The sequence below is a fragment of the Lates calcarifer genome, linkage group LG14, assembly GCF_001640805.2.
Source record: "Lates calcarifer isolate ASB-BC8 linkage group LG14, TLL_Latcal_v3, whole genome shotgun sequence".
NCBI classification, from domain to species: Eukaryota; Metazoa; Chordata; class Actinopteri; family Centropomidae; genus Lates; species Lates calcarifer.
This window is the reverse complement of record NC_066846.1, coordinates 3,518,059-3,545,037: the sequence shown is the minus strand read 5'-3', so window position 1 is coordinate 3,545,037 and position 26,979 is coordinate 3,518,059. Positions and strand designations below refer to the sequence as shown.

General features: G+C 40.0%; 1 protein-coding gene across 1 annotated transcript in view; it reads left to right on the top strand.

Moving 5' to 3' along the window:
* Window positions 1–26,979, top strand: part of nrxn2b (neurexin 2b) — a 609,692-nt gene that overhangs the window by 317,305 nt on the left and 265,408 nt on the right. The window contains 2 exon segments of the mRNA XM_051075715.1: window positions 9,624–9,797; window positions 13,938–14,057. Coding sequence (XP_050931672.1) covers window positions 9,624–9,797; window positions 13,938–14,057 — 294 coding nt within the window.

Sequence of the window (26,979 nt, the reverse complement as noted above, 5' to 3'; positions counted from 1 at the left end):
ATAATAATAACTAAACAAATCACATGCAGCATAACTGGATTAGCGCCTCACGTCGGATAGTATAAATGTCTCAAGCAGTTTTTCAGCCTCTTTCATGGCATCTCTGCACGAAAAGCTTTAGGAGGAGGAAGACAGTGGGAGCAGTCTGGGAGAGATATTGAGTTCATCCACACTGTTCCATTAATTTGTCACAATCTAAACTATAATCAGTATATGTGTTGATGTTGACATGATCATGTTCTTATCTTCTTCATTATTAACATTTTCAATTACAACACCCAATTCTTAACTATTTTTTAATCGATTAATCACCATTATAATAGATATAGCCATAACACACAACCGATTATTTGACCTACCGTCATCAGATAAAAAGATGTGTTAATTAACTTGTCTTTTTTATAATGCACCTCTTAATTATACTCACTTATTGTGTTTTCAACTGGAGGTTATTCAGAAGTAAATATGGCAGCATTGAATGTCACAATATAAATCACCCTAACTACATACAGTGGCTCCAGAAAGTATGCACACTTCATTGCACTGTAGAATTAATTTTAACTGAATAAAATTGCTGTTTTGCCCATCAATCTATACTCAGTAATCCATGATGCCATAGTCATAGTTTTTAGAAATGTTTGTAAATTTATAACAAATCAAAACCTGAATCACTCAAGTATTCAGACCTTTAATTTAGTTCTTTGTAGAAGCCCCTTTGGCAGCTATTACATCTACAAAGTTTGCACACCTGGACTTCCTTGCAGTTCCTCTCAACCTCTGTCAGATTTGATGGGAAGTGTCTGTGAGCTGCCGTCTTCACGTCTCTCCACAGATGCTCTATAGGGTTTAAGTTTGGGCTTTGGCTGGGTCACTCTAAAACTGGCCATTTTAGTTTAAACTATGACAAAATAAAGTGTGCAAAAAGTGAGGAGGTCTCAATACTTTCTCAAGTAACTGGTAGGTCCTTCACACAGTCCTTAAAAAGCCTCACCTTCCCCTCCAGATTTTCTCTGTTTCCTAATTATTCATATCCCTCCCTTGTCCTTCTCTGTCCCTCTGTTTTTCCACTCAGTGTCACTGCTCTCTCAATAAATGATGGGTGAGGTAGCATGAGTGCTGCAATAGAGCAGTGTGTTTTTGCTTTTTCCTCCCACTGACCTGTCTTACATTACAATTTACTATAACATTACTCAGAGCTTTGGCCATTTTCCCACACCTCCTTTCTCCCGCTTCTTCTTTCTCTGTCAATCAAAAGCCAGCTTCTTCACCAGAGGTGGAGCCAAGATAGAGGCAGGATTTGTTCAGAGTGTATTTGTGTGCATACGTGCATGTGCGTACATTTAATACTCAGTGCTCTCTGTGCTGACTCAACTTGTCAAATAACTCAACTGAATTTAAAAAAAGGAAACATATAAAACAATAAATAGCTTGTTGTAATTGTAGTGTTATAGAATATGTCAGTTAGTTGTATTTAATTTGCTCAACAATTGGCAAAGAATGTTACAGCTTTTTATGCCAGGTTACAGATGCAATTACATTATGCATATAGCAGCTGCAATGACATTACCTTTACAGCATTATACATGTGACCAGCTGTTGGATTAGCTTGCAGTTTGTTCAATTCATAATAAGAATAATTTAACATAAGCGTAACACAGGCTAAGCATTTAATATGTATATGTGAGGAAAGGCAAACTAAATTAAGCTCTTACATACAGACATTATATTATTCCCCATGCAAACAACAGGCCAGAGGTAAGAAGCACAATTAAACCCTCTACTCTGCCTGTTTTCATAATGATGTGTTTATAACTTCTTTTCAGGCAAAAGGACCAAGAAAAGAAACCTTGTATTCAGTTACTGCCAGGTAAAATGCAAAAGGCCTCTTTGCTGGCAGAAGAATAGACAGGGAAAAGAAGGCCATTTCAAAAGGAAAGATAAAGATAGTACAATTAGTACTGACAGACAATACAAACTATTCTGTTAATGTACAAAACATAACATAATAGGTGAAAAAATAATTCTGTTAGAAATTGACTTTGATTGTCTACGACCAGCTTTTCTGGGGTATAGCACCTTCCAAAATGTCCCCCCCACTTGCTCTTTGATTGAATTTCAAAATTACGCAAAAGAATAACAGTCAAATAGATGTACCACATTCAGTTGTAGGCTTATTTAGGAGAGAATGGGACTGACTTTGTACCACGTCAGTCATAAATCCTTAGGGCCTCGTTGGCTGGCCTGTGCTCCCCTGGCAGGGGCATGACTAGTAATAATGCTCCCTGATGAATTGGTTTTCCCTCCACATGCACAAGTCCCCCTCTTCAACATCTCAGAAAGGTCCACATGGCCATCATTAAGGTCCACAGACATAACAGAACAAAACAGTGGGATTCTTATGATAACACAAGAGAGACATTTTAGGCAAAATCAAAGGGAAAATCTCGTCCATCTCATCCAAAATCCATCTCAAAACAGAAATGAAATGTATCTTTACAGAATTATATGCACTTAATTTGTAAGTGTCTCTTCTCATGTTGGATAGTAGAGACAGATTAGAGTGAAATGGCAGAGCTGTTCTGTGGACAGTGAATAATAGTGCTGTAACACTTTGACAGCAGCCACTGGTCAGGGTGTGAGTTCACTGTCTTGATTCACAGCTGGAAAATCTTCACTGAAATCAAACTGATTTAGATGTGATATCTTAACAGAAATTCTGTGAGCCCACAGCCCACAGCCCTCACTCACAAATTCAGCTTCTCTGGACCACCACCAAAAGATGTCACCTAAAGACATCTTCAGTCCAAAAGTACAGTCTGTGCACATTTAGCTTCTGCCAGTTTTAACAGGTGCTATGAGAGGTAGACCAGCAAAACAGCCAGATAGTAAGCCTGGACAGCTGACCTCTGCTGTCATTTGCGCCAGATGTCATTTAGGCTGGAACCAAGTAAAGCGAAGAGAGAGTGGGATCGGAAGGGGAGATAAAAGAAAGACAGGGTGAGGATGCTGTGAGCGCAAAGAGTGAGGGTGGAAAATGAAAGGGCAGGGAGATTAAGACAAATATGGGGAAAATGGAGAGTAAAAGATAGTGACTGAGCAAAGTGAAAAAAACTGAAGTGCAGTTGAAAGGAGAGAGCACAGCCAAGGCAAAGCGAAAGGACACTGAATACAGAGTGACATTTCATAGAGGAAGAATGGAAGCATGAAAATGTGTAATGATGCCTGTCTGTGTCACTATACAGTCTTTCACAAAGTGCCACCAGTGAGCATTACCACATATTAGAAGCCCTCTCAATGACTCACATACCAGTGTTTGTGTTCAGGTCAATGAAATGTCGTGGTGGCACTTACATGGCTTATTCTCTGTTTGTACTTTAGAAATAATTAATTCAGGCATTTCCCCCTAACATAGATATATATCTATATATCCCTGTAGGGAAATAATGAGCTACTCACAGCTTGTATAATTTTAATACAACAGGCTATTCCATAAATGATTATAGAGCAGCTAAGAGATATTAGATATGCCATAAAGCTTGGCATCAAGGGGTTTATTAACTACATGTACAGCAGCTTAGACACACCACAGAGGTGATGGAGACAAATCAAATAATAATACTGTAGATAAACTCTTTGTAAGACATAATATAAAAGCAAACATGAAAATGATGAACAGTGTATAAATACCAGTGATTTCTGAGTGTCATATTAATGTTAGTTGAAGTATTATTTCTTCACTGGACATATTATGGCCACAGATCCCTGCAAAACCAAATTTCCACTCTTGGGTTCTATCCAAACAGTGTACACTGTTGGTATCAGTTAAGTGATAACGCACGTCAAGATGCTGTTTTTAATGAAAACACTGAGATGAGATGCTTAGTGCCTTTATTATATCATGCACACTGATTAACAAGAATTGTGATACTGTTGACTGGAGCAATGTTTTAGCTGTCCCTATACACTGATCAGCCACAACATGAAATCCACTCCATCTGTCCATTGACAGATTAAATATAACATTTATTATCACAGTACAATACGATGTTCTGCTTGGAAGCCTTGGTTCCTGGCATTCATCTGAATGTTACTTGACACATAGCAGCCACATTAACATTGTTGCAGACCACACTGTCCTACTAGGAGAGTGTCGTTGCCATGAGGGGGTGTGCTTGGTCTGAAACAACATTGAGATGGATGGTACGTGTCAAGTAACATTCAGATGAATGCCAGGAACCAAGGTTTCCCAGCAGAGAATTGCACTGTAATGAGATGATCAATGTTATTCACCACACCAATTTCAAGGTTGTTGCTGATCAGTATATAATTATAACACCTTCCAGCAAACCATTGCTATGATATCCACTGATAAGCTGCAGAGATCTTTAGTATTAAAGTTTTTAAGATAGATGGACTAGACTTTTCATTAATCAATAGTAACTCAGAACTAAAATCTTAAAATGGTGATGTGCTTTTTAAAGACTTACTTGTAGTGAGTCATTTCACACATGTAATGATTGTCACACAACATGCAGCAGTGCAAAAACAGTAATTAGTTCTTAACGAACACAATGAAACATTTGTAGACCAGTTTCATGCTTCAGGTAGTAATTGTGTGAGAAAGGTTGCCTAAACGTTCAACTTGAATATTGATGACTTGTTCCTCAAAATGTGACATGAAAGAACCTTGATTGTGGTGACAGTATGCAAAATACATGCAGACACAGTAAATCTTACCTCATTTCAGTCATTTAACGTCATATCCTCACCCATTGTTTCCAATTACTCTGTTTACAGCTTTCTCTCCCTCACTTAGCTGCCTACACAGAGAGTTAGAGAGAGAGAGAGAGAGAGAGAGAGAGAGAGAGAGAGACTTTGAAAATTTATTACAACACCTGTGGTTACAATAGTACTGAAAGAGAGCATGCACCTGGTTAGTGAAAACATGTCACTACAGTATCAAATAATTACAGCTTTGGTTGCCATGAGTCCTTTTTTCTTGCAGAATTCAAAACATCTTTTGGTATACCACTTGTTTTCAGACACACGCACATCAGAGGCACGACACACAACATAATTACACAACTTATAATTTAGTATTGGCAATTAACGCACACGCAGCACCAACATTTATTCTTCACACCAATCGTCTTGTTGTGGCGTCTTTGCCTCTGTAATTAGCAATCACAGATTCCCTGCATCTTCCTGCTGGCTGCCATTGTCCCAGGACTGCCTATAACACAGAGCGCCTCTGCCTAACAGTCATTCATTTGCACAGCTCACAGCATATATGTGTGTTTGCATGTGTTTTTGTGTCTCTCATCAGCAATCATTCAATCTTTGTCAATTAGAACCAGCATGAGAGCGAAGCAACACAAGCAACAGAAGAGGAGGATAGCGAGGACTCGAGAGGGAGGCAGATATTCTTAATAGAGCATTTAATGAAAGTTAATGGTCGGCTTTGTGTTCGCCAGGGGATTGGCAAGAGGGAGCTGCGTATTGTTTAGAGACGAGACCAGGCATCATGTGTCTGTGGCCTATTCTCATTATCAAACTTCTCGTAATGATGGGTATAAATAATGTATATTGCAGTATTGCGAGAAATGGGCAAAGATTGCAATACCATCACTTCACTGGGGAGCCAATTACAGGCAAGGATGAAATACAGGTCTTGTCTTGAGTTGACAAGGTGTACTGACCAAATAAAATGAATAGCTTAACACTGCTATTGCATTTAAACACTACATGTCCAAAAAGTAAACTTTTCTACAAAAAAAAAAAAAAAAATCCATTATTTTCTGAAAGAGGCCAAAGCTCTTAAGCCATTGAACACTATTTGGATGTTTAGATGGGAGCCATGGGCCTTACACCCATGAAATTCATTCCCCTTACAGATAACTCAAAGATAATGAACAACAGTGAAATTGCACTTGTAAGGTTTTCTCTCATCTGGAAGTAGCAGCTAATCGATGTAGACCTTGTAATTCTAAGACAGTAAACATTTAACATACCAAGAAAATGACTAACACCTTTCAGTCAATGCTCCTGCTTGCTAGAAATCAAAGAACAAACTGTGAATGGCTGTCATAGGTCCCAAGGTCATCCACCTATCTCTCTGGTGACTCAGAGCAAATTTTTGTAACAGCAAAATTGGATATATGGAGTTTTCACACCATGGAGGACAAATGAAACCATCATCAGAAAGATCTATATTTCACTTTAAAACCCTCAGAAATCCTTGATTGTCTAGTGTAAATGTTAAGTCAGTGTGCTTGTCCAGATTGTGTTGTCAGAGACTCTCCAGGGCCCCGTATCATAGCATCCCAACTCCTCCCATCGGCCCCTGAGAGGTCATTATGGTAACCGTAGAGATGTGGAGGTGGTGGTCTCTGGCGATGTCTGGGAGGCTGTAATTGGTCCCGTCTTGTGGGTTGCTCTGAGCTCTTCAGCAGCACAGACATTCATCACTGCCGGGCAAGCAGAGCCAGACCAGGACACAGTTTCTGGCTGGGAGGAAAATGGTTACTCATCTTTCTAACCTGCCCACTCTAGAACAGTCCCAAAAACTTAAGCCTCATCAGATTGTATAGATAGCAAGAGTATTACACACAACATAACAAGCCTCAAACACTAATTTATGGAAACACTCAAGACATCATTCCATGCTAAATTGCATAAACCACACTTGATCATTGTGTGAGTCAAAAAGATGAGTCAAGGCTCCACAATATCATGTTTCGACATGTTATTTATTTTATGACTAAGTGGGAAGAAAGAGAGATTTAATATATCAATGTGAAATCTAAATTTTCTACTGTATAAATAGAAAATATGATACATAACAGGTTTGTGTTGGGTCACTCAGCTTCATGAATTTATGCATGCAGCTTTGCTTGGATCAGTTTTTGGTAAGACACTGTGAATTTCACACATGCTAACTCGACTGCTAAACAGCCCTTAGATGTTAGGAACTGGAACTTCCACAGTAAACACTCCTTGCAACACTGCAGCCATGTCGCATTTGAAAACAAGGTGGATGAGCTGTAATGTATGCTGCGGAACAAACTGTTCGTGGCCCAAATGAACAAAGAAGTCAAAACTTTACCCAAAGAAATCTGGAATTCAAATTAAAGTAATGCAACTCCAAACTGAACACAATGAGAGCCCAGTTCTCTGAGTGGGTGTGTGTATGTGTGCTGCATGTGTATTCATCTTCAGTAAAGAAAACAAAACTTGCATAACTAATTTTTACAGTACATCTGGAACAGCCCTCCCTCCTCTCTTGTCTGCTCTGGTTATGCAGCCAGCCAGTGGAATCTCAAACACGCTTGACTTCTGCAGGAAATGCGCTGTTTGCTCTTTTGAGATTAACTCCATACCGATAATTTCATATTTGCTAAATGGTTCTTACAGCTGCGATTTCAGGACATCACTCAGTCAGACAGCTAATGAATTCATTGTATTGATTATAATGCCCGGGAGCCCTGGCTGGGAAATATGAAGTGTCAAGTACTCATTAATTCTAGAGAGAAGTTGGCAAACATCATTGACTCATTCCATTACACAAAGTCCACATATAATTGACCTCGTGGCTCATTGCTTCTCAGAGTGCTAAAGTTGAAAGTTCTGGTTTTCAACTGCAAAAAAAATATGTTTTTTTTTGTTGTTGTTGTTTTTTACTTTTTGAGTAGAAAGGTTTGCTGATGGTTCTATCTTTGTAGCAGGATCTCGTCTCTGCGTGAAAGGTTTTGCTAGATGTTCATTTTATGCCTACTTAAAGATAAAGTGTAAAGCAGGAGTTTTGATGATGAGAAATGCCTGAAGCATTTCAAACTCTGTTTATTCATATGCACTTACATCAAAGGCCTCTTTGTGTTTTTTATAATTCCGCTTGGCATTTTCTGCACAAGAGAGGGGCTGAGAGAGGAAGGGAGAAAGAGAGACAAAATAATTGGGCTTAAATGTGGATGGATATTTCCTTTTATGTTGTAATGTAAAGAGACCTTAATTGTACTTGAGCGCTGAGATATCCCAAAACTCACCCTTATCATTTAACAAAGTCTCCCTCCTTCACGAGAAAGTGCTGTTGTGTATCTTCTGCTCTTCTCCCAGAAGAGAGGAGTGCAGTATATGGACAGGATTGTGGAATAAATCTCTGTAAGCATCAAATGTCATTTCCACTGCTTCGGGCTTAATGCTGTACAATCTATTTATGTCAACTGGAAGCTACTTCTTTGAATCATGTGATTGTCAAAACATGTTCTAAGCGCTTTTGTAATGACAGGCATTTTGTCAGGGGATGTCTCTCTCGAGCATACCTCCCAACATTCACACTGCTTGGCTTTAAAATGTCAATTCTCTGTCTCTTGGTGCCCATAATGTTTACGGTCTGCTACCTGTATCTGTTATTATATACGGTCACAGTGGACCAGCAACACACTACACTCTATAGACACAATCTGTGATTCACACATACCCCATATGTCCACAAATGGCGCAAAGACTAGCTCCGCTGGTCTGGAGCACTAAGGAGACACTTCATATTAAGCAGGAAGCTAAAAGAAAACAAGCACATACAGTACAGCATGCTGCGTAGTGCATCAGTAAGATATGACATAATTATTTTCAGTGTGATCTCAGCCTTGTTCCCTTGTCGATCACCACTCCTCTCTCTTATGTACATGAAAGTTGATGTTAATTAGCACTCACTGCACATGAATGTGTGTAATAATCACAATTAATATTATTATTAATATTAATATTATAATGTGACTTTTGAATCTTCATGTACATGTCATCATTTTTTAATGCTAAAGCAGTCCACTCATTTAACATCAGTAATAAAAGGAGGCCAGTTAGAAAAGGGAAATAACGTGTAAAGTACTTAAAGTTGACTGTATCATAAAAAGCAGCCATAGGGAATTCAGTTTTGTACTTCTTTTGTAGAATTTTGTATAAATGAAATGTAATTATAGGATATAGGAGGTCACAGAAGACTGAAAACATTGTATTTACACAATGAAGTGTTCACACTGCCTTACACTATGTAAAAAAAAAATACTCTAGCTGATTATGTGATTTGGCCATTACTTCAGTTGACAAGTCTGTGCCAACATTACATGAAGAGAAGCTAATGAGTAAATTTAACCATGCAGCTAACTTAATTAAATTGTCTGGGCAAAGGCTTTGGTCATGGTCAAACAGGACCTACTTTAGATTAGAAATGAAAGCCAGCAGAGATATTCTTTCTGTTCCTGTCAATTCTTAGAATATTTATAGAATTGGGAATCAAGCTTTGGTTTGAGGCAAATGCATCCATGCATCCAAAACCCATTTATAATGCGATGGTAGTGCATTGAGTGATACTGAAAACACTGGGTTTTTGTCAGGCAATGTTTAACAACAACAAAGGAATTAATAATACTAGGGTTCGCAGTGATGGGAGGTGGAATATATTTTTTAAAAAGCATTTCTTCTTATCCTGACATTTTCTGTTGAATGTATTTTTTCCAAAAATGTCAAAGATTATTTTCACATTTTGGTTTCAGTTCAGAGTAAATTCAAAACTTTGAATGCCAGATCTTTCAAGTTCTCACAAGTGGTTTCTGTATGTGTGTTTGCAGGGGAGCTGTACATCGGTGGCGTGACAAAGAACATGTACAGCAATCTGCCCAAACTGATTGCGTCCCGGGACGGGTACCAGGGCTGTCTGGCCTCCGTGGACCTGAATGGGAGACTCCCCGACCTGATCGCAGATGCCCTCCACAGGGTGGGTCAGGTGGAACGAGGCTGCGATGGTGAGTGGGGGAAGCAACTGTCAGTCTCATACAGTAATAGTTAGTAATAACTTTTAATGTACTTTGCTTAATAAATTCTATTTATTGTACTTCATCATAATACCTGGTGCTAATTTAGCTATATTACTGAAGGCATCCATCTCATGTTCAAAACTAATAATAAATCAACAATTTGCTCTTGTGTGAATCAACAGGGGAACTCAAACAGAATTGATTTCAAGTGTTTGTGTTATCATCCAGTGTTCTTATTATTAGTGACATTCATTTTTCACAGAAAATGCCAACTTAACAATGATTTCTCATCAAGGATAGCTCAGTTTGAGAACATGACAGATAATTATAAGGAAAGCAAGTCAGGAGAGCGGTCGCAATCTGTTTTTTGTACAATTTAATTTAAGTCTGTCACTTAGAAATGGAGAGGAAAACAAGTGGGTTTTTGGATTGCCAAGAGTTTCAGATACTGATTATATGTTGTACTAATTGTCGCTTAAAGAGTAAAAACATTCTTATCAGGTACACAATACAGAAGATATTTTTACTTATGTATTTGTTCTCTGCTTTGAATAGCCACTCCACATCATTCTGTGTTTATTTACTCCCATAAATTAAATCTGTTTCCTTCAATGACCTGATTACACAAAAGACTGCCACCTGCACAGAGCTTCCAGTAAAGAGACAGCACTACAGTAACTGGGTGCATTTTCCTGTGGCTGTAATTTCCTGATATACACCCGTAACCACGCCCAAATTCTCACAGCTCTGGGCAATCTTTACAATCCAAGTCCCTGTCCTCTGTATATCCTCTCTATTGCCTCATAAAACCTGCATGAGGGAGGTATCTCTCTCCTCTAATGTTATTGTCAGTGTGGCTAATCTCAGCGACACCCCTCCCTCACTGGCTTTCGCCTCATCAATCTTGCATTTGTAGTGTTTTTCTTTCTTTCTTTTTTTTTTACATCTGCTGTGCTCAGTTCACCCCTGTGTCTCAGGCTGCAAGGCTCCTGTGTTGAGTAGTTAATACTGAGTATAACAGCGGATTTTGGCTATAGCATTTCCCCTTGCAAACACCCCACCCTTTACCCCCACCCCGCCGCCACCACGTCTCAATGGCGTACTGAGCGTCGGAGAGCACAGACTTGATTTCCCTGAGGGCCACACTGGCCGGCTCGATGCGGCACTGATCCAGCATTTTTTTTTCCCCCCCTCGATCCCTAACGCGACTACTTCTGCCAGCCTTATTACCTGCCTACAGTTATACACCACAATTACTTGGCTCCAAACACAGTTTTAAACTGCATTAAGCTATCATATTGACTCCTGCAGGCACCTGAAATGGATGCTAATATTCGTTAATGATTAGATGTGCCAGGGAGCTGAGCAGTTGTAATTGAACAGTTATAGAAGGGTGGACCTTTTTGACAAATAATAGTATACCTAGACCTGAGGCTGTTGCTATTTCATACATCCCCTTGTTGATAGTACAGGAATATATGAAGAACAATTATGTCTGAATATCTGAATTTACTATAATCAAATTATTCTTAACCATACCTCAGAGAAGCGAAATGCTGACATCAAATCAGTTAAATTACAACTATATCTAGTTTCAAGTGTTGATTGATCTGCTCTAACAGCTGTTCAGACCCAGCCTCTGAATTTCTTTTCAAGAGTAACAAAGATGACTTTTCCAAAATGCGCCGTTGTTCTGCAAATGGATCACTGCCAACGTCCTGACCGACGCAGTTCTGAGGTCACTGTTAGCTTGTGGACTGGGGATACGCAGTGGTCAGAGGTGGCTGCTGGTCTGGGTCTCTGCAGACCCTAAGGCCAGACAAAGGCCAGAACACTGAGCTTGTTCTTGTAGTTCTCTACTGACTCAGCAGATCACAAAAACAAAAGAACAAGAAGGGAGAGGGAAAGGGAAGGAGACTGAGGGACAGAGAGAGTTGAAGTGCAGACAGAGAAAATCTGTAGCTCAGGAGGGGTGGAACAGGGAAAACAAGGCTAAACAATGAAGAAAAAAAAAAGAATTCTCAAGATAATTTAGAGATTATTTTAGAACCACCAAAAACTTTGGAGCTGTCGTTAGAATATTTGCTTCCTTTTGAACATTATTTTATCTCAAACCAATCTCTATTTGAACCCTCTGACCTACCCTGCACTGCTAGTATGTAAGCAGGTGTTACAGTTGTAACCCAGCTGTTAGCTGTAGATGCAGGTGACAGCAGCAAGGTAATGGAGATGTGTGTTAACTGGGTTTTTACAGTGATGTTAGACATACTCTCCTCGTATATTGCTCAGAGTTTTCCTGAACACTTGGAGCAAACATGGCAGATGGAGTTTGATGCTCCAACAAACCCAAGACACCTTTCCCAGGCAGCCATACTGATGTAGCTTGATCGATCAATAGTTGAAGATAAGAATGAGGAAGTGATTACATGACTTGGTTATTAATTATGACAATGTGTTTAATTAGCTCCTCAAGGGAACCCTTTACTGGTGAGTAATTAATGGGGCAGTAAGGTGGTTAGGAACTACTAACAGAACAGGCTGATAGAAAGGAAATAGCATTGAATTTAACTTGACATTTTGGAGCAGGGTAAAAGCTCTCTTATAGATTGGTTATTATTTTCATTTTTTCAATTTTTATTATTTATCTTCTGCTGGTTCTTTTGGGGGGGGGGGGGGTCTTTTTTAATTGGGTCATTTGTAAATGGCACAGTGAGATGTCTGTTTATCTATGTGGAAACAAATTAGTCTGGCACTGAACCATGGTTCTTTGGAAATGTTTGTCTTTAATTGAAATTTTAATGAGAATCCCAACCACCACCACACATACTTATTTTTACAGGAATTCTCCTGCCTAAGACTAGATCTGCATCCTAATCTTATATCTGCAGTTTGGCTTTTTCCATCTTGTTCTGATTATTATTTGGATTTTTTTTATTTGGTTTTGTTGTAAGGACGACTAATGATGATCATGTCTTCTTTTATTTCCATCAGTGGTGTTTGTTTCTAATAATACAGACTCAACAAAGGCAAACACTTTATAAATTATTTTCCATATCATGTCAGCTCATGTGATAATGCCTGCTGGGTCAGTATGTACAATGTGAAGAAAATAGTTTTCAAGGCAGGCTGTCACAGTACCTATCTCAATAAGTGGCTGGAATTCCGCAGAGAAATTACAGTGGTGGAGTTTCTAATTGACAATTTAAATGTCTTCAGCCATCCATGACCATGGGAGGGAACAACAGAGAGAGAGCAACCCCCCACCCCCCAAAACACACACACATGAGCACACATCCACATGCAATCACTCACACACACGCATGCATGCACTCACACACACCCACACACACAAATATTGAGAAGTTAAACTGCAACTACCTCCACCGAAACTAATTTCCAATGCAAATGTGCCCCTAGTCCGCCGATTACACCAGGTTTCAACCTTGAATTAATGTCAGATTTAATCTGAATACATTTCTAAGCAACATTAATCAAATCACTTTCAGTCTGTGGATGAGCAACTACTGCATATGGTTCCAGTCACTGGGTCTTTTAACAGAAGCATTAGAAATGTGAGGTTTAGGTTTTATTTTACGCTTTTCAGTCAGCACAGCAGATAGAAAATGTAATAGTTAACTTTGAGTTATATCTTTCACATGAAATGCACACTTAAAGACTTTAAAATAAACCATAGTAACACAGTGACAGAGCTTTGATACTGTATATAAGCTTATGAGGGTGCTTACTTAGACATCTGGCAGATACAGAGCAGGACAGACATTGCATTGGAATCTCAATAGAAATCATCTTGTTCAATTTTTTAATTAATAATTAATTATAATTTAACAATTTTTAAAACTACCACAACCACCACGAGTTGAAGGCTGCTAAAGGTGTTAACCCTCTGTAGGGTTGACAGTGCTAGGGGGTGGTTGTAAATAATCATATATTGCTAAGCAGAGCCTTAGAAAGCATCCTCAGCTGTCAGTGGACAGCCAGCAGAGCTGCCTGAGGGTTTTGTTTCTGGGTCAGCTGAAAATGCTCTAAATACTATGACATGCTCATCATTAGTAGTTGTCTGTGCATCATGAATTTAATATATGTTTGTGTCTTTGCTCACGCCCTCAGGACCCAGTACCACCTGTACGGAGGAGTCCTGCTACCATCAGGGGGTGTGTCTCCAGCAGTGGGAGGGCTTCACCTGCGACTGCACCATGACGTCCTATGGTGGCTCATTTTGCAATGACCGTAAGTGAGAACTCTTTAGGGACTGCTGTGGTTTAAGTGTGTATGGCTGGAGTGAATGGTGCAGGTGGAGATATTAACAGGTGGATAGCTGGTGCTAGTAAAAATATTAAGTTAAAGCTGCATGGACCACTTCACACTAATGCTGTTGAAGTGGCAGTGAGAAACTACTGCTCTTCAAACATTTGAAGGGTTACATCACTCAATTAGTCCATGATAATGCCAGTCAACAAAATGTCTCCTTATTCATGTTGTTTGGGTAGCCATCATTGGTTGAATCCAGATTTTTCCCAATGAAGTAGTGATTTACAGCTCTTTATGAGGCCACAATTAATGAAAATGGCTGCACTACTCTTCTACAGCCTTAATTTGTCAATGAAGCTGATAAGACAGTTGTATTTTTACATACATAAATATCTCACATCTGTGCAGCTTTAACAGCATCACATTAGAGCCTCGCAGATCTCCTCGCTCATCGCTTATTCAGGACCAAATGCTTTTGTAGTAAAACTTGGAAACACATTACCACTAGCAAGTTAAATATCAAAATCACAGCCTTCATTACACTCAACATTCAGTTCTCTTCTAATGCTCTATTACTCACACATTATCCATAGTAACACCTCAGACTGTACAACTCTGAGTTTGCCATGAGATTGGCTCCCCTGCTCCCGAGGCAACGCTAACACATGCTGTGAGGAGAAACAGTGATTCAAATCCAATGTCCCTGCCATGTGGTCACCTGCTGGGTGGCTGGCAGCAAGGGAGAGCATGAAGGCATGGAGAGAAGGCGAAATAGATTTATTGCAAGGGTGCTTTTTATTTTATTGGTTTTAAACACTTCTTTCCTAGGTTAACAGTATGTTTTTATTGTAATGATTGTACCCAATGCTTTTAGTGATTTTGAAGATATAGTGTACATATTTGCATAGATATTGCTTGGGTATGGACTAGCTGCATTTAAAAGACATCTTGTCCCATATTGTTTTCTGAATATTGGAAATAACCTCATGAAGAAAGAAAATATCCCGACTCCTTGTCATGGAGCTTTTACTAAAACATATATTGGTGCAAGAAGTGAAGACTTTGAGATGATCAGCTCACTCTTTTCCATTATGTCAGCATAAGTTGAATTTTGGTACAGGTGGACTGATGCACCTCATGTTGTTCAGATACAACAGATAAAACTGCATTGACCCATTTGCAACGTTCAATAGTGTTACATAAGTCAACATTTTAAGACCAAGTGATGCATTTGTTCAGATGAGTACTTTTTGCACTGTTTACGATTTGCATATGTAGCAGAGCTCAGCTTGGTAAGTTAGACCATGTGTACAATTAGCATTCAGCACTCCTCACAGGCTTGATTTAAACAGGGGCAGAGGCAGGGTGACAGGCTAATAGACTTGTTTGCATAAGTCTTTGTTTGCTTATTAAGTGGTAGGCGCTGAGTTAAGCTGTATCAACCTCACCTTCTTTTCTCTGTTTTTTGAAAGCGCCGTATGTTTCATTTGTGGTGCATTTTATCTTTGATTATTGTGTGCTGTTGCTGTTGTTCCGTTGGCTGCCATGTTAGCTAGACAGAATATGACTGGGCATGACAGTAAGGGGCTGATTAGCAAGGTGTTCCTTCGGCTCTTGGAAGACTCCAGCAAGGAGGAGGCGATAATAACTGCTCTGTCGGCATGACAGCCTTGCCGAGATAAGCAGAGCGATCCCTCGCTCCTTGAGAGAGGAGAGCAAATGATGAAGAGAGGAGAGGAGAGGGGTGCTGATTCCTGCAGCTGAGTTTTTGCCTATGGGGAGCGTTAGCGGTTTTACCGTGCTGATTTCAAAGATGACAGGTGGAAGTGTGTGGCACTGGGGAGCATACCAACATGTGCTCTGTGGAAAGACATAGGAGATGTGTGTCTGGTTTGTGAGCGCATGTACAGTGGAGGAAAGGACTTTGCCAGCAGCCTGATCAAATGTACTGTATAACTGCAGACGAAAAAAAACACATTTAAGTAGAGCAACTATCAGCCTGCACTACAGGCAGTCTTGTTTAACAATCAGTTCTAAATAATTTCAAACTCCACGAAAACCCAGACATATGAGAGTATCAACACCCACACTGGGTTGTTATCCTTTTTGTTTCTGAACACACAGAACTAGTATCATGGTTTCATGGGCTGCTAGTAAAAGTTCACTCTTCCCTGCCTTTTGTCTCCCTTCAACTTGTTCAATGTTTTCTTGCTGAGAGGCTGCCATATTACAGGTATCACACATTTACAGTATCTGAGAGAGTAGTCAGCTCCTCTAACTTATTGATGGCACTTTTGTGGGACATTGATTTCACATCTCAATGTGGTCAATTTTCAAACCACTGTGAAAGTTTGTTCAGACTTTAAGTGAAAATTTGACTTGACTGAAGAACTGGAAGAACACTCTCCAATGAATGTGTGCGTACATTAATCATTTTTACCTGTGTGTTATACCCAAGTGTGTCAGCCTCTTTCACAGAGTGCATGCATTGATAGAGCTGGTTTCTGTTGCAGCATGTTATTTCCTCCCTCACAACAGCTGCACGTCTTCAGTCTTGCCCTTCTGGTCTCATTTCTGCCAGCTTGGACTGCTGAAAAACATTTCATCTCTTGACCTTGAGAGCCTGCTCCGAATTGAACTCTCGGCTCGTTCTCATCATCGCCTTCACTTTCCTCTCTTTGCTTTGCCTTACCTCCTGCCATACGGGCGGCCTTCTGTCCTTGAGCCTTTTAAATGAATCAACATTTCTCAGAAACTGTCAACCTTCAGGGAATTTTCCTTGAGTCTGCTCTGAAAACCAAGGTAGGACTTATTACATGAGGAGCATTTTAATTTGTGTATGAAATTGAGGCTCCAGTTGCATCTTTTTTGTTGTTGCACTGGACACACAGGGCTTGCAGTGTTCACTCACAGCCCTTTTGACAGGGTTACTCTCTCTTTTTCTCCAGAGTGAAATAGTTTTTTCCTGTCATGTGCTCTTGGTTTGTCCTCCACATATCTAAAATGGAAAACTTTGAAGGGGTTTAAACCTGTTTTCTGTGTAGTTTTCTTTCTGTAATCACATGTAGCTTCAATTCTACTTATCTGTGTGTGCATAATGAGAATCAGACCAGGATAAAGACATGTATAGGTTGCACCTCTTTGTACTTATGTAAAGGGTATGGATGCATGTCACCAAAGAAGGGGCAGAAATAGGGCCACTAAAGTGAATCATAGAGAACCAGCCTGCCATGTGATCACACTCTTTATCTCTCACTTAGCAGCCACATGGTGAGAGATATGGTGTGTGCATACAGTATACATGCACACACACACACTTTTATGTAACCTGCCAGGCACACAGTAGTTGCCACATGTATCGTTTATACGCTCTCACACACATTCATGTTCTTCTCTTTTCATTTGGATAAAAGAGATGTGAAAATTATTTTAATTTTGCTTTCAAAGAGGAACTGAACAACTTGAATAGAGCGATTGCCACTGCTTTTCATTTTCTGTGGGGAATAAGAAATTAGCATAATTATTCTCCCACTATTGCTGTTTGTCAGTGTCCGTCCTTGGTGGCCACGACAGGCAAAGAATAAAGGGGGTCTTAGGTGTGTGAGTGTGTGTGTGTGTGTGTGTAGACTGCATTGCTCTACTAAAATATCAACATCCCTGCTGTAGAAATACTGCAACACGTGAAACTGACTGGTCAAAAACACTCACACTTACACATTTACAGGTACATACAGCCATAACGACAGACCAGAAGTCAAGTTTCACATGATAAACATTGTTCAATAGAGAAAAGCTTAAGGCTAATTTCCACAGTTTAAGCCCAGAGTCATTTGTTTCACTCTGGGTGGAAAGGTTGTCAAAATTATTGACACTACAGTTATTATTTATGAATGGAGATTCACGGGTGAATGGAGGAGATATTACACAGAGAGAAAAGGCTCCATTGTGCAGCATTTTTCAGCATTGATGTTTCACGCCAGATAAACTGAAGTAATTTGTCTCTATTGGATTTTGATTACCTGCTGGACATCAGCCAGTCATGTTTGCCACCTTAGATATGACGGAGGTGACGTTACCACAGTTTCAGAAACACTTTCTCAAACCTGCATATTTAATCAGCTTAATTTTTCAACCATATTTGCGATTTAAAAAACAAACAAACCGAAAAGATCAAATATTAAAAGTTATCGAACCTTAGAACTGACTAATTGAATAGGAGGATGAGTCATTAGTTCCATTAGTCCTGGTCTCACTGGGACATTAGTGTTTTCTAAATGCTCTTACAAAGGCCTCTCTACTCTGCCAAGAACAAAAGCTATTAAATAATCAAACTCTCTTAATCTAATAATTTATTGCTTCTGAGAATCCTTGATTTTCTGGAATACCTCCAAACTTATTGCTTTAGTGCCCAGAGGGAAGGGCAGGGGACAAAATACAGTGTGATGCAGTGATAGGCTGGTACTAAAATGGGATTATCCCAGGGTTTTCTGCTCTGGTTGATGGTGTTAGATGGGGCTGAGGCCATGCTTGGGGTTACACTGATGTTGATTTCCTTCAGGTGTTATTTAAAGCAAGTATATTTATTATTATTATTATTGTTTTATTCATTTTAAAATGGCTCACTAAAGTTCTTTCTTGTAAATGGCATTTCAAAGCATCTTTAATTAGTATTTCCAGTTCAAAATGTTTTATACAAAAAAAGTAGGCACTGCAAAAAAGCACTGGTCACAAAATGGATGTTTACAGGTTACATAAGTTGAACTGTATATTTTCTTACCTCCTTAACTCCCTGGTCAACAAATTATTTTTGAGAGCTCCCACACAACCCTTTCTGAATTGAAACCAGTCGTCTTACTCTTTTTATACTGGGCTGCAGACTTCTTTCATGCTGGCATTTTTTATTTATGAGCATCCACCTGACACTGTGGATAATAAAAGACACCATCGAGGAAGCCCAGCAGTCTGATTGGCAGAAAGTTTATATTGGAAGTGATCACCACAGTACAGGGTTAACAGAGTTGCCTGTCACCCATGGATAAAGGGAAGCTGCACACCACTCACTCTTGCTGAATATATTTCTCAAGTTTCTGTGTTGCAAGGCTGGTGAGCACAGTTCATACTGTGCTGGGTGGGTATGTTTGTGTATCTGACATAATTCAGAGGCTCCAATCCCAGCGGAGAATTTCCCATTTTGTTGAATAGTATTGTTTGCACCTCTTCAGTGACCCCTTCTGTTGGTCAGTTTGCTCTGACAGGCCGACCGCCCTGCACTCTGTAGAAGTAAGGTGGGGGGAGACTAATGCGTGAGCTACAGCTTGGAGGAAGGATCAGGTACGAATGAAATTGGTCTTTGGCATTTCTCCTCTCTACACAAGTGTCTGCAGACTTAACCTCGGCAACCACATTTAGTCAAGTACTCTCCTACTGTGCTATGTATCATTTGTACACCTTTTCTAAAACCGCCTATTCTGCTCTCATTAACAGTAGAAACATCTGGTATATTTGCGCTAACACTCACATTCAATTGTAACTGGAGGTTGTTGCACATACTGTACCATGTTCATGCACACAGATGCATTTGTGGAACAACAAATAAAAAAAAGCTGTTTTATACCCCTTCTTACACTCACGCACATACACACCAGTGAGCATTTGTTATTCAGCAGGAGCCTGCAGTGATTGACTGGTCTATTTGTCTCTGCGTAGCGTATAAGTGGGCCACTTGGTATTCTGCCTTATTCATCTGGAACCAACTCAGACAGAGATGCTGTGTAAGTGCGTGCGGTACGAGGGCTCTGTTTCTCTCTCGCTCTCTCATTCTCTGTTTACGTGAGTGAGAGAGCGACCAAGAGAAAACAAGGCAGAGAGGGAGATGCTGGGAGGAGAAGGCCGTGTCTGTGCGAATTTTTGTATGCCTTAGCTGGGCGAGCACAACACGTGCATGTGTACAATGAATCCAGCTGCCAGTGCATAGTGCTGTCAGGCATACTAATTGAGTGCAAAGTGCTAGTGTGTTTGCAGCACTGCTGATTTCAATCTGCCTCCTCTTCCAATCCCTCATCTCTGTTTCTTTTTTCTCTCCCACCATTTCCTGCAGCCTCAGAGAAAAGCAAAGCAGGATGCATTTTTTTGCAGTACCAAAGCTTGTCACTGAAGCTGGACTGTAAATACAGGTACTGTACGACACTGTATGTGTCTTGCAATTTTCCGCCCACTATCATTTGTATCTTTATAAATTACTGCATTTACCTACAAACAAAACACTTTTTAACTTGTATACCTTTTTACAACATTGCTGTGTGTATGCAGGTTTTTTAAACACAGGTATACCCACTAAAAAAGGCGATCGACTTCCTTCCCATTGCCAGTAAACCAGTTTGGCTCTCCTTTGAGCTGGAGCCGATAAATATCCGTGACTTCTGCAGAGACGTTTCACCAGGGAATGAATACCAATTATACCATTTCCCAAATAACCAAAAGCCAGATGTTAGTGGGTGTTCGTTTTTTTTTAGTCAAGTGTGAAAAGGCTTTAGAGACCAGCAATACACCAGTACTCTAATGGTCTTGAATTTGAGGGGAATTTATTATTTTTTTTTTCTTTTGTAACTAGTCAACAGTTGCTTGCCGCTACCACCATGCATGTTGAAAATGCCAGTGTACCACAAATTTCTGCCATTACTTTATAGCATTATCTGGAACCTCTATGTAGGTACACTTTTGGTCTCAGGGCCCATTATGTGGCTGTAAAAGTGAAAATCTGTGAAAATCAACTTTTCATTAAAGAGCAGACCTCTGTTTTTGAGTGTCCATTTATCGTAGCTCTTTGTTTCTTCAGTCCTTTATTTACGCCATGAGAAGACCATAACACACTAAGCGAATTGACAACAACTCGAAACGACTAAGTGCAGCTCGCTAAGTGTTATACTCCTTGCTTTTGCTAGCCCACTGTTAATGCTTGATAAGCTTGATAGGTTTCAGCAGGCACTGGTCACGCCTAGCCCCTCTTGCTGTCCCTCCTCACCAAACTTTAATGAAGCCTGATGACTGAAATGCATTCACTCTCATCCTCTCCAGCGACTCTATAGGTGATCATTTGCTTGCATTGCTTGAAATGCAGAGAAAGAAAAAAAAAAACAGAGAAATGAAAATCAAAGATGGCTGCTGGTCTCTAGAGCAAAGTAGCTTCATGAATCCTGCCTCACTGTGTAATGCAGTTGGTTTAGGTTTAGCATCGATTGTCAGGCCGCTTGTTGTGATGAAGGTCACACTGGTTTCAACATGGACTCAGTGCTCAACACAGTGTGGATCAGGACAGACTTAAGGGGAGGCTTTAGCCCTCTCAGATTCTCATCACCAGCTGAAATCACTCAGTCCAAACTCAGGAGGAATGAGTAAGCAGTGCTGCAAACCTCTCAGCAAGGAAAAAAACACAAAAAAAATCTCCCCTCAAACCCCCTGATCCAATAAGGGAAATCAACAGTTTTCACCCAAGGGGGAGAAAGACAAGCATGGTCGTGCATAAAAGGCAGCTCATAGAAGGTGTCTGACTAGCTCATATTCTCTATAACTCTCCATTCTCATTTTTGTTGATTGTTGTTATTCACTCCTCCCACCTCCTCTGTGGCTCCCATCTTCTCTCTGCGCTGTTTGTCAGCCGGGCCCAAAGAGCTGCTGTCCGGACCTAGCAATTAACCGCCACCTCATTAGGCCAGAAACACAGTGTGAATCCTGAATAATTACTTGGCTTGCTTTTTTTTTTATACTCATAAATACACACACACACACACACACACCACACAGAAGCACCCTCTCTACTTCTCAGCTGTAGGCTGCTCTAGAAATGAGATGGAGAGAGACCGGGGAGGTTGCAGCTATCTGCCCAAATGCAGACACTGAGAGTGAAAGCATGAGCAGAGAAATGAAAGAATGGATGGAAAGCAGTGGAAAGAAAAGAGCCTGAGTGAGGAATGAAATAGTGTTTGGGCATGCAAAGGCAATGTAGGCTTCCTTTAAAGAGGGCAGGGCTTAGCCCATTAGACTTTAGAAGTTACCATGTCAAGAGCTTGATGGGGATTGGTTGAGGGTGGATGGGCACATTTTGTGGTCTTTGGTGCTGAGGGCGGTAGGTGAAAGTCATAGCTTGGCTCAACATATGGCTTAGGTGGAAATAGTGCTTTTGCTATAGTCGTCAATTGGCCAGAACATTTATATTGAAATGTTCAATCAGTGTGCCAATTTTCAAGGCCAACAGTACCTGTGCAGTAGATTGTAAGAGAGGGTGAAAGTATCTCACCCACAATAACATTAATAGCTAGCATTTACATTATTCAGTGCAGTTATTTAACACTTTGATACTTTTTAAAATCATCTGAGCTAACATCCTTCAACTTCAGGTTTCAATGAACCTTCTGTTCCTCATGTCTTTTCCCCAGAGTGTCTGTATTTGTCTGTGAGCCTGGCAGATTTTGCAGGTAAGTCAGACATCTGCCTGTTTCTTTGGGGAAAAAAAGTACCAAGAGCAGCTTTCTTGTGGTCTTGATGAGTTGTTATTTTGTTTTGAACCAGTGCAGATTTTCCCCTCCTTGCTTGGTTTTAATTAAAGATTAGAGGCACTCTTAAACCACAATGTGCATTAAAGGACAATTAATGGGGCTTTGTAATTGCTTCGAGACCACTCTAGCCACTTGCAAACATTATCAGAAGCCTATCAGTGTATGCTGGAATAAGAACAAGAGAGATGGGAGGGATATTGCTACATGTGTGTTTGTGGACATAGGAAAGAGAATCAAAAAATATGTTTAAAAAAAGACTTAAAAAACAGGGGAAGCAATTATTTCTCACAGGCACTTGTTTCACACATTAATATTAGTCAATTCCTTTGTTGGCGCTTTGTAAATAGCAGCACTGCACATCTGACTAGTGTCAATATTTTGGACCTGATTGAATTCAGTGGTGCAAATACTAAAATCCAAATACTATGAACACCCTCTGCAATCTAACTGGCATAAACACGACTCTGAGATATGTACTTTGTGTGTGTGGCATGTGTGTGTGTGTGAGGCATTTTGAATGCTGCCACACCACAGTGTTGAGTGTTAGGATGACACAAGATGGCAGTCACAAGAAGATGCTAAAAGGCTCTCTACCATGTCATTTTTGATCCATTTCTAACCATTTTTCCAACTTGTCCTGACTCACGGTCAATTGGGATCGATATGTTAATCTATTAAAAGAGCTTTACTTCTTTTTTTTTGGTCCCTCTTTAATTATACCATAGTTTTCCATGTTGTAGTCCACAAACATTATTATAAGAATATATGATTTATCCCCTCTACAGTAGCTCCAAGAGCCATGCAAACATGTCAGGCAGTTATCCATCCTGTATATGGAATGCATAATGACCAATTTATAACACTTACAGTAAAATAAGCTCAACTTGTGTTGGATTGTACATTAGCAATGACTGTGCAGTTTCCACACCAAACCTTTGGGCATGCCCTATTTTTGTCGCCACAGTATTTATGTGAGACTGGAGAAAAGGCTCATCTTTAGAAGAAGGTATCGTCTTCACTGGAATGAATGACAGCTGAAGTACAAGCACAGGCAGAGTTTATCATTTCTAGTGCTGACCTCCTGAAATAGTAGCCAGTGCTTTAGGGACAACTGCACTCCCCGAATACATTAAATATCGGATAATACTGTCCACACATAGGATTTGGTGGGAAGAAATATTGCTATGTCAGACAGCCCAATTCCCTCATATTGTCTCTCTCTTTCTTTCTCTCTCTCTCTCTCTCTCTCTCTCGTGCTTGATCATCCTCCTCCAGACACTTACGCAAACACACACATGCGCGCCTGCAAACACTCTAGAAACTCTGCTGAGAATGTCAATGTTTCCTTAGGGCATTAGCACGGAGAGAGACCTTTACTCAAGTTGACGTGGTAGATCATCAAGACTGACACGTACACATACACACACACACACACACACATACAAGCACACACCTTGCTTGTATTTATCCCTGTGGGGCTTGAGCTGTCGATAAGTTGAGCTGACAGTCTCCTCTTCACCTTGTCTTCCCTCTCTATCCTGTCCTTTTCCTCAACTCCTCCACCTCCCTGCCCTTTATTCCCTGCACAACTCCCATTACTCTCGTTTCCACTGCTGCTCCCTGTGGGCTGAGGGATTCCCATGTTACTGGTAACGGGGCTTAAGTATTTAAAGCATGAGAAATTTAAACAATAGTACTATGATGTTAAAATTAATTGTGATCTGTCAAGTCTATTCAAGCCAGACTTCCAGTTCTTCGGGTCTTCATTCAGGGTGAAATCTGAACAAAGCTTAAGGATTATACATTTATATAATTAATGAGAGAAGTATGCAGCCAGCTCCCTGCTCATAAGATACAAAAGATTTTGTCCATGCTTGACATAATTGGTCGAGTCCATCTCCCTTTAGTGTCATTATTTGCTCGAATGTTTCTTACATCAAAGATTACATTTTGATCGTATGGTCATCAAAACCTGTGTTCTCTTTGAAAGCATCCGTAAGCCTCCTCTCATTATTAATTCTGGATGTCTTTGCTCTGTCATATAAGAACAGTGATGTCTTCTTGCCTTGTGCCAGTAAAAGCAGTATGTCCTCTGTGTAGAGGCAGTGGAGTCTGCCAAATGTCTTTTTTCTCTGTCTTTTGGGTTTATGGTAATAAAATGAGTACAGTAGCAATAACGTGCTGACATGCTAAACATAGTGCCATAGCAAAAGTGGAAGTACATCAAAGATATGGATAAAAGAATAGTTTGATTCCAGCTGGATAGCTCAGCAATGTTTTATGCAGATATTTCTTTTACATGCCTCATTATATACACACCATCCACACATTGTTAGAGATGATGTTGATTGTAAAGCATTTGAAATCACCAATTATAAATCTGTTGAATGTTTTGTTGGATTTTGGAGGCGAACACAAACAAAGTGCTGATCAGTTTGGGAAATCTAATACAGACTGTGATTCTTGTTGAAAGATATAATCATTGGGCACTGCATGTCCATGAACTCTCACTGTTTCCTTGAGCAAGAATATGTCTATTTGCAGACTGTTTGGAAATAACATTTCACTGTTTGTTAGCTAGAATCTGAAAATGGGTGTTGAAAATACACACTTCATCTGAAGCCAAGATTTAACTCAGACATTTTCCTCCTCTACAATACCTCTTTTAAAAAGGGAAACAATAAATCGATAGCGGGGATGATTGCTGTACTGAACCACAGTAGTTAAGCAGTTACATGTGGGTTCACAGGGAATTAGATAAAAGCACGTGAACTAGATATAGCTGGAACATAATATGATGCAATTTGTCTTCAACACTTTCTTCATTATTTTCTCTCTAATGGAATGTCTACCCCATGTCAAATGTCCATTAATTGAACACAAATGAAATAAGTCCATGTTCCATCCAGCTATAATTGTCTTTTTCAAGTGGTAATAATGTGTTCTAAACTAGCAGAGTTCATGTCCATGTCTGTGTTTTCTTGTACAAGTGTGCTGAGAGTAAGAAGGGCATTGCATGCCTGCATCAGTGTAGTGCAAACTGACCCCCACCCAAACATTGGCTGCTATATATATTTTGTACTCTGCTGGACTAAAACTACCCTTACATCTTCCCCTCTGTCTGTAGACCAGTAATGGAATTCCCCAAGCGGAAACGCAGTGGCCATTTTAAAGCGAGCCTGAATCAGTTGGCTAGTGAAGTGATAAATGATGGTGGCCGAAGAGGGTGATAAATCAGGAATATTCCTCACTCCCCTTCCCTGAAGAATTAATATACATTGAGGTGCATTTCATTGCAGAGATTCAAGTTGTGACATTTTAATAGTTCCCCCCCTCCTGCTTATCCCCAAAGCCCTTTTGTTAAATCCCTGAGTGGAATTTCATATTATCTTTTTGTTATTACGACGTGTCCAGAGAGAGATCTTATTGATATTTAGTCTCACAAGCTGTCTTTGTTATTTACTGCTGCATTATAAAACCTAACCTTCAGTGTATGTGCTCCATTGTTCACTTTTGATTACGATCTTTGGATTCACAGTGTTTGGCTTAATGAAGACACGTGTCTGTGTGTGAACACAGTGTATGTGTTTGTATATCCCTGTGTGTGTTTGATGCAGTTACTATACTGGGATGCGCTGTTTTGAGAGTCTCTCAACATTATCGCTTTATTTCAATGTCTTTGATTTCTGCACTCCGGCAGATGACATGGGGATGGGCTGAGTACAGATGAGAGCAGCTAACAGAAAAAGAGCTTAAGAAGATGTAGACAGAAAGAGAGCGATGGCACTCTTTTCAAAGCCCCCCTTCCATAGCTGTCGAGGGAGAGTTTGACTTTCACAGTCGGAATGTATAATCAAGTCAGCCCTCTGTTTTCCTTTTAAAACAACTCCCTTCTCTATCTGACATGAGAGAAGGTTTGTATCTTATTTAATTTTATTTCCATATTTTTGAAGTTCAGCTGCTTATAGACAATGACTTTCTTGGGCTCCATTGATAACATCTGACCATATCTGATATTTTCTTACAAAATCTAGATCAATAATTCATCCATAGCAGTAGCCCACAACTGCATCATATCAAATATACAGACGTGTGACAAAATCTGAATAAATGAGAGGAGAAAGATGCTTCCACAATGGTGCACTGCATGGTACAATTAAGCAATTAACTTCCAATCATGCTCTGTGGCATGTATAAAAATACTGAGCAGACCCAGCTGATTCTGATTTTGTATCAAGATGGAAAAAGGAAAAGACAAGTTACTTTGAGAAAGGGTTCATTGTTGGGACACAGATGGCAGAAGCTTCAGTCACAAAGACTGCTCAACTGGCTGGTGTTTCAATAGGAAC